Source organism: Nicotiana tabacum, chromosome 1 (genome assembly GCF_000715075.1).
Source record: "Nicotiana tabacum cultivar K326 chromosome 1, ASM71507v2, whole genome shotgun sequence".
Taxonomy (NCBI): Eukaryota; Viridiplantae; Streptophyta; class Magnoliopsida; order Solanales; family Solanaceae; genus Nicotiana; species Nicotiana tabacum.
The window spans coordinates 114,882,294-114,894,332 of record NC_134080.1 but is presented as its reverse complement, the minus strand read 5'-3'; the positions used below and the strand labels follow the sequence as shown (position 1 = coordinate 114,894,332).

Sequence of the window (12,039 nt, the reverse complement as noted above, 5' to 3'; positions counted from 1 at the left end):
TCTAGGATAGACAAACAATCCAACTCCGCTACTAGCTCCCTGAGAAAATCGATCCCGACCCTCATATAGGGTAAAAGCTATTGCGACCCACTCTTCCTACCTTAGTGTAGCGTCGAGTTGGCAGCGATCAGAAGTGGAGATCGAAGGAGTTACCCTCAAGGATACGTGCTCAAGGGTGCAGTGCCCGAGGATGCTGATACCGGAGATGGACTCTCGAGGGCAGACTGGGCGCTGGGTTTCATCGCATGTACATCCTTCCGTTCCTTCGCAGGCTTTTGTAAGTTGTATGTAACGACCCCTCGAGGGATGCTTGTACACAAACTTTTATGAATAATAAATATCCCGTTAATTTTTGCTTTCGAACTTTGCTTTGTTTCTGTATGCTCTCATTCCCTTAGGGGCCCTTTGAACACTTTCTTTTGTTTGCTGGCTGCTGATATCGGGCTTGGGCGCGAGCGTCCGTCCCGGTCTTTTGCTGATCGGCATAGCTATCATCCGAACCCATCGTTGTACTTCGAACCAATCTTGGATTGATCTGATAGGTCCGGGCTATCGAGGCCCTCCGAGTTGTATGGAGATCATGCATCGAATTCTGGGGCCTTCGGGAATGTTACCCTGGATAAAGGTCATCTTCGGGTACCCGGGGGACCCTATTGATCTTGATGTAGATAGACCCTTAAGAATGTATAGGATAGACTTCTGCAGAGGAGTTTGCCTGTATTCGGGCGCTTCCTCGGACCTTCGTGGAGCTTTCTCGATCGGAGCTTCCTGTGTTTATTCCTCTTTTCAGAAAGAGGGGATCACGAGACCAGGTACTTGCCTTGCATCAAGTGTTGGCGTTTAAAGCTTCCCGAAGTCCGACTTCTTTGGGCCGGGGGTTTGACGTAGAGTGCTATCTTGAGCTCGGAGATAATACGAATGGCCCCTCGAGTCTTGACTCCTCGTTGAAGGATGGTTTCTGGATCGGGTATTGACCCGTCGATCTGTATCGAGGATGTTGGTTTCCCGGGCCTGCCTCGGGTAGGTGAATCGTCGCTACTTCTCGCATATATGTGGGGCGGCTTCGGCTTTTTCGCAAAACTTCACTATCTTTTTAGATAACCTGTTAGTTTCACCATAGTCATGGAAACCACTTCGGGGCCGATCTGGCAAGGGACGGGGGGTGCTTCTCCTGGTGCTCAGGAACCGAGGGAGTTCGCTCTGGATACAGCGTCCTTAATAAGAGATGAACACCTGGAGATGGCGGGGAGATACTGCGGGTGGAGCGAGGGGATAACACTGCAGGTGCTTTCCCCAGATGAGGGCATTGCGGACTCCACCCTTTCGCATTTGGCCCCCCTGATAGGGTCGTTCTTGATTTTTGTTTGAAGTATCGGGTTACCCTGGCACAGATTCATCTGTCGTTTTGGCGAACGACGTTGATGATGGGGTTCTTCGCGGAGAAGGCCAGGCTTGAATTCACGCTTGATCACCTTGTCAGGCTATATCGACCCTTTCATCGTCGAGGCCTGCTAACTTTGAGATGTCGCTCGTTCACGCCCTTTGTTATTGATAACGAGGAAAGCGGGGATCGAGAGTTGGCCAGTTGGTTTATCTGGGTCCGAACGACTGACATTATCCCTGTGGAGTTTTTGCCATTTCCCGAAGGGTGGAATTATGCACGTGAGTGAGGCGTTTGGCACTTTTTCAGATTTCGCCTATAGCGAAAATCAGCTGAGTAATAATGTTGTCTCCCTTATTGCAGCGACTTCGTGGACGCCGAGCGAAGTCCATGATCTGCCCGGCTGGGTCCGCAAGCTGGTGACCCATTCGTCCTGTGACTTTGTATGTAGTAAATCTTAGATCGTCTGTGATACCGTGACACCAGTTCTAGGTGGTCAAGGCTTAAACAATTGTATTAGTTACATGTTCAAATATTTTATTGCTTTTCTTCTGCTTATTTTAAATTTCCGCTGTCTACACGTTATAACATAAAAAGGGTAAAAAGGTTAATTGGCTTGCCTAGCTCACATTAGTAAGCACCATCACGACTCCCGAGGGTGAGAAATCCGAATCGTGACACTTATTTAAGACCATAAATTTCAAAAAATTTCATTTTTTCTTAAACTCCGTGCCTAGTCAAACAACTTCATATAAATTGGAAAGGAGTGAGTAAGTTTTATATTTTGACTGAATTTGTATGTAATTTATAAAACAGCTCTAGCTACTTTTTGAAAACTCAAAAACCTAGCGAAGGTGGGTAAATATGTCTCGACAAGAAAAAATCCAAAAAGTGAATTTTAGAGCCTCGCGTTGAAAATGTCCATGAGAGTCCGACAGCGCTGACTACTGAACCTGAAATGGCAGAAGTCTTGAAAAATATCTTCTTCCCAACACCATTTTCAACCTAAACCCAACACCTATTTAATATTCCGATCACCGGATGACATCTCCGGCTGCCGGAACCCTACTCAATTTCCCAATCTTCACAAAGTAATTCCCAAAACTGCCCTTCTGCGCAACTTTTCATTTTCCCATGGATTTGGCAGATAATCAGGAGGAGGTTGAAGAGAAGAGAAAGGAGGAGATTCGTGAGCCCACACGGTTTCGCAGATTATTGTGGATTCTTTTCTTTTTCTTTGCCTTCTTTTCACTCTCATTTTCGCTGCTTTATTTAGCTGTTTTTCTAGGGAACCTATCCATTTCCAGTCCAATTTCTCTTCCTTCTCAATGCAAGATTGTCTCCAGCAGTAAGTTGAATTACCTTTATTGCTGAATTTTGTTGGTATGTTTTTATTTTAGAGTGTTAATTCCTTTTTTCTTGCTGAATTTTGTTTGTGGGTTTTGCTTCTGGAGGCTTGTTGGTTCTAAGAAATTGTGGTTATCTGAAAAGAAAGTTAAAAGTTTTTAGCATCATAGGGATAAAAATATCCCTTTTGAGCTTGATTGGAGGGGTTGGGTTTTTGAGTATGTGTGCTTACTTACAAACTGTGGATCCCTGAAAGACTTAACAAATATTGGAGCTCAAATGGTTGAGTAGTCCTTGTTGCTGTGTTAGCTTCCTGTGGCTTGGATTTCCCCCTTTTTTTCCTTCTTTCCTGTGTGTGTGTGTGTGTGTGTGTATGTTTTACTGTTTTTGGTTGCTAAGAAACTTTTGTTGAGAAGATTGATGGAAATTTATAGAGATAGGAGAAAAGGTTTCTACATAATATTCATTGATGTTGAGAAAGCTTATCATTGAGTGTCACTTAGTGGGTGCTAGAGAAGAAACAAATTTGTATCAAATGTAAAAATGCCATAAAGGATATGTAAAGGAGTAGTCATAAGTATAAGACCAGTGGAGGGAAATATAGAAGAATTTTTCATAACTATGGTTTATACCTAAATTTTTCCTTAAGCCTGTACTTGTTTATCTTAGTTATGGATGAGCTAATCAATAATTTACAAGATGGGTTCCATGGTGCATGATGGTTCTTGCAGATGATTTCGTCTTAATTGATGAAATTGGAAACATAATCAACTACAGCAACAACAACAACACCAACCCAGTATAATCCCACAAGAAACATAATCAACTAGAATCTCGAATTATAAAGAAGCATTTTTGAGAGCAAGGGTGGTAAGATAAGTAGAAGTAGTCCCATAAAGAATGAAATTAAATTGAGATAGATAAGATTGAAGTGGTTATATGCAGGCAATTCAGATATCTTGGTTCAATCTTTTAGGAGATTGACATGATAGATGGAGATGCAACACATAAATTTAAGTTATGATGGTCGAAATGGAGGATGTCACAAGAGTTCAATGCAATAAAAAGATACCTACAAAGTGAAAGGCTCCCTATAGAATGTTTTTGAGACTGCAAAGTTATATGGAAATGAATTTCAGGCCTTTAAGACCCAAAATATCCACAAGACTAGCATTGTGAAAGTATGGATATTAAGATGGCTGAATACAAGAATAAACAAGGTTAGAAATGACCATAGCAGATGGTACAAGTTGCACATACAAAGTATAGAATGAGATAAGGTCCCTGGCATAGTTTTTTCATGTCCTATGTAAATTTACTAATGCTTGGGCATACGTGCAACGCTATGAAGATTGAATGTGTTAAAAAATGGATGAGGTACATTGATATCCGAATGAAGGAAAATTGTTTCAAAATAGATACAATTTTTTGAAATTTATGTGGATTTAGCAATTAGCAGAGCACAATGAAAAAGGATCCATATAAATGACACTGACCGATTCAAGATTACACTGGTAATGTTTTGCTGTTGTTGGTAGACGTTCATTAGGTTGATGTTTGCTAGTGTTTGCCATTTTTTTGTGTGTGTTTGGTTAGAAATGTATATAAGTGTAGGATATGTGAGATTCAAGAATCCATAGTTTTAAAGAACCCCTAGTTAGTCAGTCTAAAAGACGAATTATTGAGTATTCGAATGAATGGTGTCCAAATAGAATGGAATGGATATAGAGGACTCGAATAGCTGACCTTAACCTCTAATTGCCGCATACTTGTGTTGTTGTTTGATTGCTAGGAAATTGTGGGTATCCAAAAAACTTTGTCGAAATATGGTTTAAATACTCTTAAAGACAACGACAACTTGGAGAGAAAAGGAACCGATGAGTTCTTGAAGGAAAAGCAAGCACTACACTTAAGATAAGATCTGACAGCATATTTTTTTTTTTGGGTGTAAACTAGAATTTGTAAATGAAGAGGAGTCCTTATATTCTTATTTTTTTTGGATAAGTGAAGAGGAGTCCCTATTACAGTTCATAGAATTACTAGATAGATAGTTGGGGTTTCTCTGTTTTCTTTTTGGTTTCTTTTTGGGAAGTAATCTGGATGCACAATCTTTGTATGACGCTACGCTTCTATAATACAATTACCATTACAAAAAAGACAACAACAACTTTGGTGTAACATTACTAATACTTTGATTAATGTTTTCTTCGGGTCAACCTTGCTGTGGTTAGCATCATATGGCTCAAAATCTTTCCTGGAACCAAACAAGTCAAATTATTAACTTGAGTTCGTTTGTTCTTGATTTTGAGTAAAATTAGTTATTGGGAAATGCTAAAGGAAAATTGGAAGTTATACTAGTACCATTTACTTGCGAAAAGGAAAGGTAGTAGTACCATTCCTTATGTATTTTCTGATTAATGTCTTTTAGGCCAATTTAAGAGTAGCATATTCTTTCAAAGTGATGTGGTTGAGACTTTAGAGCAAAGTTTGTAGGAAAATTTATCCGGAGTCTTCTCTATCTTCGGCTGCTATGACAAGTTTCTGTCTCACATTGCTAGTAAAGTACATTGCTTTTTTCTTTTTCTTTTTCTTATGGGTTCTGAATATGTACAAAGTTCGATTTCATGTTTGTGTATTAATCATGGGTTCAAGAGGGAAGAGCTTTTAGATACAAGTTACTTCGAGTATCTTAATAGTTCAACAATTGGCTGACACTTAATGGTTGCACCGGTGATTTCTAGCCTTCTAACTGGTGGAGGTTATGGAATGCGTATGATGTGGTGTCATGAGACTGTGAAGTGGCTACCATGGTTTCTGTTGCATATGGCATTCGGGCTGTTTCTTCTCAGGGAAAGAACACGCACCATTTATTAAAACTATAAGAAAGTATGATACATGTCTTTATTGGTCATTAGCTTCAACTTTAGTTATAATGGAGGAGTTTTAAGTTTTGTGCACTGACGGTGTAAAAATCATTTGCAATCTTACAAGGTAATTACGTAAATCTCTATAATAAGCATTAATTAGTAGCCTGATAAAAGATGGTTAAAAAAAAACTTTACACTGTTAGTGCATATAACTTAAATCCATAAAAGAATTAAATGAAACCTGCTTCAAATATGATCATCTCATTATACAAGTTCCTTATAGAGGCTAGCACTTCTTGTGACACCTCTCTCTCCATATAGAATTAACATACAGATAAATAGTCTATACGAGTCCCATGGATTGCTAGCAATCCCATCCATGATCACCTCTAAGTAGGGATTATATCCCTTCTTATTTTTGACCAACATACCAAATGACCCCTATTGCATGTTGCAGCCGCAGCCTGGAAGCTTTTGCATAGGGTTTTCATGCCTCCTACTCTAACAATTTACTTAGACAAAACTAAAGGATTAATTTTCTCCGTTGATGCCTAATTTGATTAAAGCATGTTTAGCAGTAAATACACTAATGCATTCCTTTCTTGATGAAATACACAAATGCATTAATTTTTATACTTCTTGCAACTATTTCTGTAAAATTGCTACAACTTTGCTACAAGGAAGAATGACAAAATGCCATATCCTTGTTGGCCAGAGGACAGAAAGGTTTAAATCTCAGTTCTTTGTCATCAATCAAAAAAATCTCAGTTCCTTATTGGGTACTGATTAAGTGTCTTTCACCAAATTTTGATGTGATTCAGTTAATTCTCAGTTTAAGTTTCAATCGAAAGCAATTATTTTTTGTTCTTTGCAGGTGTGGATCTTAGGTCATCTAAAGTCTGTGAACTGGGTTTATTGAATTATAAAGCAAAGCATGTTCTTTACCCTTCTGAAAGAAAGAAGTTTCGATGTCGTTATGATTACTATTGGGCTTCTGTATTTAAGGTAACTACCACTATTTGTTGTTCCTTGAGATATTATTTTCCAGTTATAGTTCTTTTGGTGTACATGTTGATAAGTTCTTAGTATCTGATTATCCATTAATGTGGTTAAATTTCTTGAAATGGAACATTGTATACTTGTTGTATGAGTTGCATCTCCAGGATAAATTAGTAATAAAATTCTGCTTTGACAAAAAAAGAGAAGCTTCTTGTACGATTAACCTGATGTTATATATCTATTTCGTTTGGAAGGCAAACAATAAGTGGCTCTGTAACTTTTAGTTTTTAATAGAATTGGATTGTGTTTTTGTGTTACATGTAAGATTCTAATTTCACCCAATGTACCCCAACTTTCACTTTCTTTATGTAAGTGGTGATGTTATTAGATTTCTTGACAATTATAATTTTTTTCCTTTTTTTTGAAAAGAATTTTTCTTCCTTTTTCTGGATAAGTATTTATCCATTTCTTCCCTTCTCTGTGCACATTTTCTCTCTTTCATTGGCATTCCATTAGTCAGCAGGACTTGATGCATTTGAAGCTCAAATTACCTGACAAAAAAGAGTTGGAAACTTTTCAGCTCGGAGTTATCCATGAATCACTTGGTTCTGACCTTTGTATGGTTCCTTGCCATGAGATGAAGGCATTTGTTACAAAGCATTTCTAATTCATTCTTACATGTTAATTTTGGAGAATGAACCAAATATGGATTACTTGTCGAAGTTGCTGCATCTTGTTATTTATTTATTTCACTTTTGTGGACCATTTTTGTTTGTTCTAATTTTGGTATTCTTCTTCTTTTCTTGGGTGGGGCGGGGGGTGGGGAGGTGGGATGGGGGTGGCAAGGAGCGATATATACTTCCCTAGATATTGACTGTTCAGAATTGCTTGCTTATGCATTTCTGAAGAACAAAATACATTTTTACATGTTTATCCTGGAGAATGACTCATACAACAACAGTAACAACTATGCCTTAGTCGCAAACAAGTTGGGTCGGCTATATGAATCCTCTCATGTTAATTTCATGTCAATGGAGAATGACTTATAAAAAAAAAGGTTTATACTGAACCGAATATGGATTACTTTTGAAAGTTGCTGCATCTTGTCATTTTTATTCACTTTTCTTGACTATTTTGTTTGTTTTAGTTTTGGGTTTCTTTGGTGTGTTTGCTCAATTGCTTGCTTATGCATTTCTGAATAACAGGTTGAATACATGGATCATTCAGGTCAAGCACGACTTGCATTAGCAGAGGCACCTAATGAGGCCCTTCCATCTGATTGCAGACCAAACTTCTCTGCTGCATGGTTGACAAAGGATAAATTTAAGGTAGATACTGGGCATAGATGCTCCCTATTTGAGTAAGAGAAACAAACTTCTTAACATTAAATTTATCCCACTTAATCGTGATAACTCTTTTCTTATGCCTTCTATTTACTCTGGGAATGGTCCTTACTCCTAAAATTGATGCATTATTCCTTTCTCTATTAAATTTATATCTGGGGTATTCCCTTCTACAAGTGTAGTTAACTCTGGCCAAATGATAACCTTAACTTGTTACCTTTTAAATGAATTAAGTGTTACATCCATGCATGCCCCCTATTTTCAGTTCTGAAGATAGAGCTGTCAAACAACTGGTTATATAATATGTAAAGCAATGAATTCTAAAATTAATAGGAACTACGAATTTTGAGCAGGGGTATATCTGAAAAGGAAAGCCATTAGTCAGCATGAACAATGTTTGTCTTTGTTTCGATTTATATGTTTGTGCCAATTACTACATCGAAGAGTTTCTACTCAATGATCTTAGATTGTTAGGAGGTTAAGTGTTCAGTTTGTTTATATATGCTTTCTTCTCACTGGGTAGATATCTGATGCATTATGTGAAGCATACAGTCCCAATTAATGATCATTAGAAGAGGAATCACTTTCCTCCCGTTCGTTTTCTTTCAAAATTTAGTATCTTCATGCTGTCATGCACTTCTTTTTTCAGGTAAACAAGACTTATGAGTGTTGGTATACATTGGGAATATCTAAAGTGCACATATATGAAGATGGCTTTTTTGATTGCCAAGCAAAAGATCCATCAACTATTGAGATGTTTATTCGCTATTTAATCTTGTGAGTATTATTACTTGAGCAAAATGTTGTTCTTGTTTTTCTTCTTTATTGTGTTCATGACGCGATTAAAATATTCACCCAAATGCTAATATAATCAAGTAATAGTTCTCAAAAATTCTGGAGTTTTGTCTGTTGCCTCCTGGATCTTCTTTCTTGATGTGGAATCTTCTTATTGTTATAATATTACTTGACATCGTTTGCTAATCTGTTTTTATGTTGTTCGCACCACCCATACTGCTCCTTTTGAGGATCAAAGCCTAATAATATCAAGCAAATTGGCTGAGTCTCTGATTTGCCCAGCTTTCTAATGTAAATTGTGAGGTTTCCCACTTGGTCTGCTAATAAGTGGTAAATATAATGCATTTCCTGCTTCCCAGATATGATGTTATCTTCATAGTTGCTTTCTGTTTTTACTTATGCCGCATCGTTAGGTATTGGATACTGCCTCCTATTGCGCTCTAGTCTCTCTGGTCAGTAAAAGAAGTTTGGAAAATGTCGGCATGTGCCATTTCCTGAATCTTAGTCATGCTTCCTAACATTGTATACCTTCGTGTTTATTATACACAGGTCTTTTGGTATATATGACTGGATATGATAGGATTTCCATTGTTAATGCCATTCAACCTGTTCAATGTTTGTGTGTAATGTCTTCAAGATTTTTTTATAGGGTCGACTTATTGAACTATTTTCAATGCAAAAATTTGGAAAAAATTAGTTTCAATCATTGAATTTATCAAAGCGAAGTTATACGAACATTCATCAAATTTGCCTAATTTGAAATTATACTGTGGTAACAAGATAAAGAAAGGAACTGGAATATGAACTTTAACAGGGAAAAAAAGGAAAGGAAATGAGCAGAGGGACATGGAGAGATCTGGATTGTAGATCAATGGAAAGGGAAATGGTCAATGAACCGATTGAAACCATAAGTAGGTGGTGATCACGTGGTTTTGCAGCTCAATTGGAGGTGGAGAAAGGGAAGAAGATGAAATTGTAGTGCAACAAGAATGAAAAGGGAACAGTGGGATCACAGTGAGAAGGGCATCGGGTTTGTCTTACAAGAATGGACTTTGATCCGTCTACCAAACAGCCCTTTACGGAATCTCATCCATCATCAAGCACCTTGCTACTTCAATTCTGTTGCCTTATTATTTTTTGCACTGCTCTTTTATTATCCGTTGTTTCAGCTTTGAAACTCGGGGATAATGGGCCTGTCCTAACTTCTCTACTTAAATACTGAACTTGCTGCAATAGCTCGGTGTCGAACTCTCTGCATTTCCTGGATTAAATGGTTTCCTTGAACTCCTTTTTGAGAAAACTTACTTTAGTTTGGGATTCAGGCACGGAAGTGGTTTAGAGTTGACATTTTCTACACTGGTAATTTGAACTGAACATGAATAAGCTCAAAGTATGGAGTTAGCTTAGAAACAGTAACTCTGCATCTGACTTACCTGAAACTGGAATTTGATATATTAGCTTAGAAATTGGTCTCTGTTAGCTTGCTAAAGCTAACTATGCATCTGACATTACTTTAAATTGGTCAGGACTGAAATATTAGCTTATATATTCTAGTAGCCAGCCAAGAATAAATACGATTCCTTGAGTCCTGGTTGTCAGTTTGCTATGAGTTACCATTTCCATGTTTCTTGCTTCACCCTATTTGTCAAAAATTAAGATCAAACAGCATGAAGGTCACACTCACTAGCATTAATAGTTTTGATTTTCTATTGCTAGCCTTATTCATTTGTCTTAATTGGATATTATTGTGGCAGGTTCATGAGGATATTAAAGTCTTGGTATGTTAGCGGGACTTCAGCCTGGCACTGGAGATGGGAAGCTGTAGCTGGAGTTATTGCTGGTTTCTGTACTTCCATGATATCAATAGTTTTTTTTGCACTCTTACAAAGGTTGATCTCTCGCATCTATCAACTTTCTGTGACAAGAATGCTTACTCTGTCTCTCAATAAAGTCCGGTTAAAGAGAGTTTGTTTCCTGCTAGCTTACGTGTCATTTACTAGTTGGTTGGCCATTCAATATTTCAGAAGGATCGGCCTCCCTGAAATTGCAGTTCACTATAGCATGTAGCACTCATTTTTGTAGTAGTGCAGGAGCAGGTCGATCGGCAGTTCAATTGGAAATGTAATATCCTTGTACCAGTAGACACAGTGTTCACATGGTGTTTCTATCATATTGTTGTATTGTAATTTCTTGTGTACAGAACAAACTGCAGGAATAAATACTTGTAAAAAGTTATCCCCGAGCAATATATTGTACACGCTTGAATGAAATCAATACTGTAGTTCTCAGGTGATCCTATTCATCTTTGCCATAAGAGATTTTGCTCTTCAGAACCGATAATACCTGAATCTGGTTGGTTACAGTGGGATCAGGTTAACTAGGAAGCTTGTAGATTAGCTACCACCTTGATGCCTTTTACTAGGAAGTATCGGCATATTTTTTTTTTTTTAATGACCGAAAAATCCATGCGGACCAATGGTCCATGGTTCAGAACTTGGTCAAACACTTAGTTTTTGTTTGTGGTAGGATGACATGCGCCTTAACTCACACATCACGTGTTGGGCTCTTGCTACTAAATCAAAGCCCTGGAGCAGAAGTATCAGCACATTGTCAGTTGTGATACTTGTTAAAGTAATAGTTATGGGTGTACTGAATCGTCTTTTCTATGTTAGAGCTTTGCATCTTTTGCTTCACCAAGTTTATTGTCCCTTGAATTCTACAGGCCCCTAGATTTTCTTTGGCTTTCTATTGAATTAAATGCTCAAACAAGATAGAGCAGTAACTTTAATTCTGTTATTTAACTGATTGCACTGGCCATATTCTTGTTGCTATTTGATTTGTTCTTTCACTGTTTCTTATTGAAATTTTCACATCCTGTAGCAAAGGTTGATACCTTATTTATTTTAAATAAAAACTTTTTTAAAAAATTATATTCCATAGCTGCCTTTTGATTTTTATAGCCAAATATTTATTTATGTCACCTCCTACCCTTAAGCCATAAATATGCTTTGTATTATTTTTCTCTCATTCTTTCAGATTTTTCTCTCACAAAATTACCGTATTTGATGTAAAACTTCTCTCTACACATTTTCTCTCTCCAATTTCTCACTCACATCGCCAATCTCGAATACAATACCAGAACCCACGATTCTAAACTTCCAATTTTTCTCACTCTCATCCCCTTTCTCTTTCCCTTTCTCAGAAACCACAATTCTGAACTTCTTCATCTGCATCGTCTCTCTCAATTTTCTATATTTTTTGCTCCAAATTGTTGTGATAAGTATTTAAGTTGTAAAATTTTCGCTTT

General features: G+C 37.5%; 1 protein-coding gene across 2 annotated transcripts; it reads left to right on the top strand.

Annotated features, from left to right (window-relative positions):
- Positions 1–2,255: 2,255 nt before the first annotated feature.
- Positions 2,256–11,030, top strand: LOC107823464 (uncharacterized). Of its 2 annotated transcripts, none has more exons than XM_016650100.2 (5): positions 2,256–2,729; positions 6,470–6,600; positions 7,800–7,922; positions 8,587–8,714; positions 10,487–11,030. In XM_016650100.2, the coding sequence occupies exons 1-5, from the start codon at positions 2,516–2,518 to the stop codon at positions 10,797–10,799; spliced, it is 909 nt and encodes a 302-aa protein (XP_016505586.1). In that variant the 5' UTR covers positions 2,256–2,515; the 3' UTR covers positions 10,800–11,030. The 2 variants fall into 2 exon arrangements, with proteins under 2 accessions (XP_016505586.1, XP_016505587.1); XM_016650101.2 differs by lacking the exon at positions 10,487–11,030 and adding an exon at positions 9,547–9,720.
- Positions 11,031–12,039: the final 1,009 nt, after the last annotated feature.

What these genes read in the sequence shown, in the direction of transcription:
- LOC107823464 (XM_016650100.2), top strand. Translation starts at nt 2,516, where the DNA reads ATGGATTTGGCAGATAATCAGGAGGAGGTTGAAGAGAAGAGAAAGGAG. An exon ending in ATGCAAGATTGTCTCCAGCA is followed by an intron (nt 2,730 to 6,469) that starts GTAAGTTGAATT and finishes TGTTCTTTGCAG; the next exon opens with GTGTGGATCTTAGGTCATCT. An exon ending in TTTATTCGCTATTTAATCTT is followed by an intron (nt 8,715 to 10,486) that starts GTGAGTATTATT and finishes TTATTGTGGCAG; the next exon opens with GTTCATGAGGATATTAAAGT.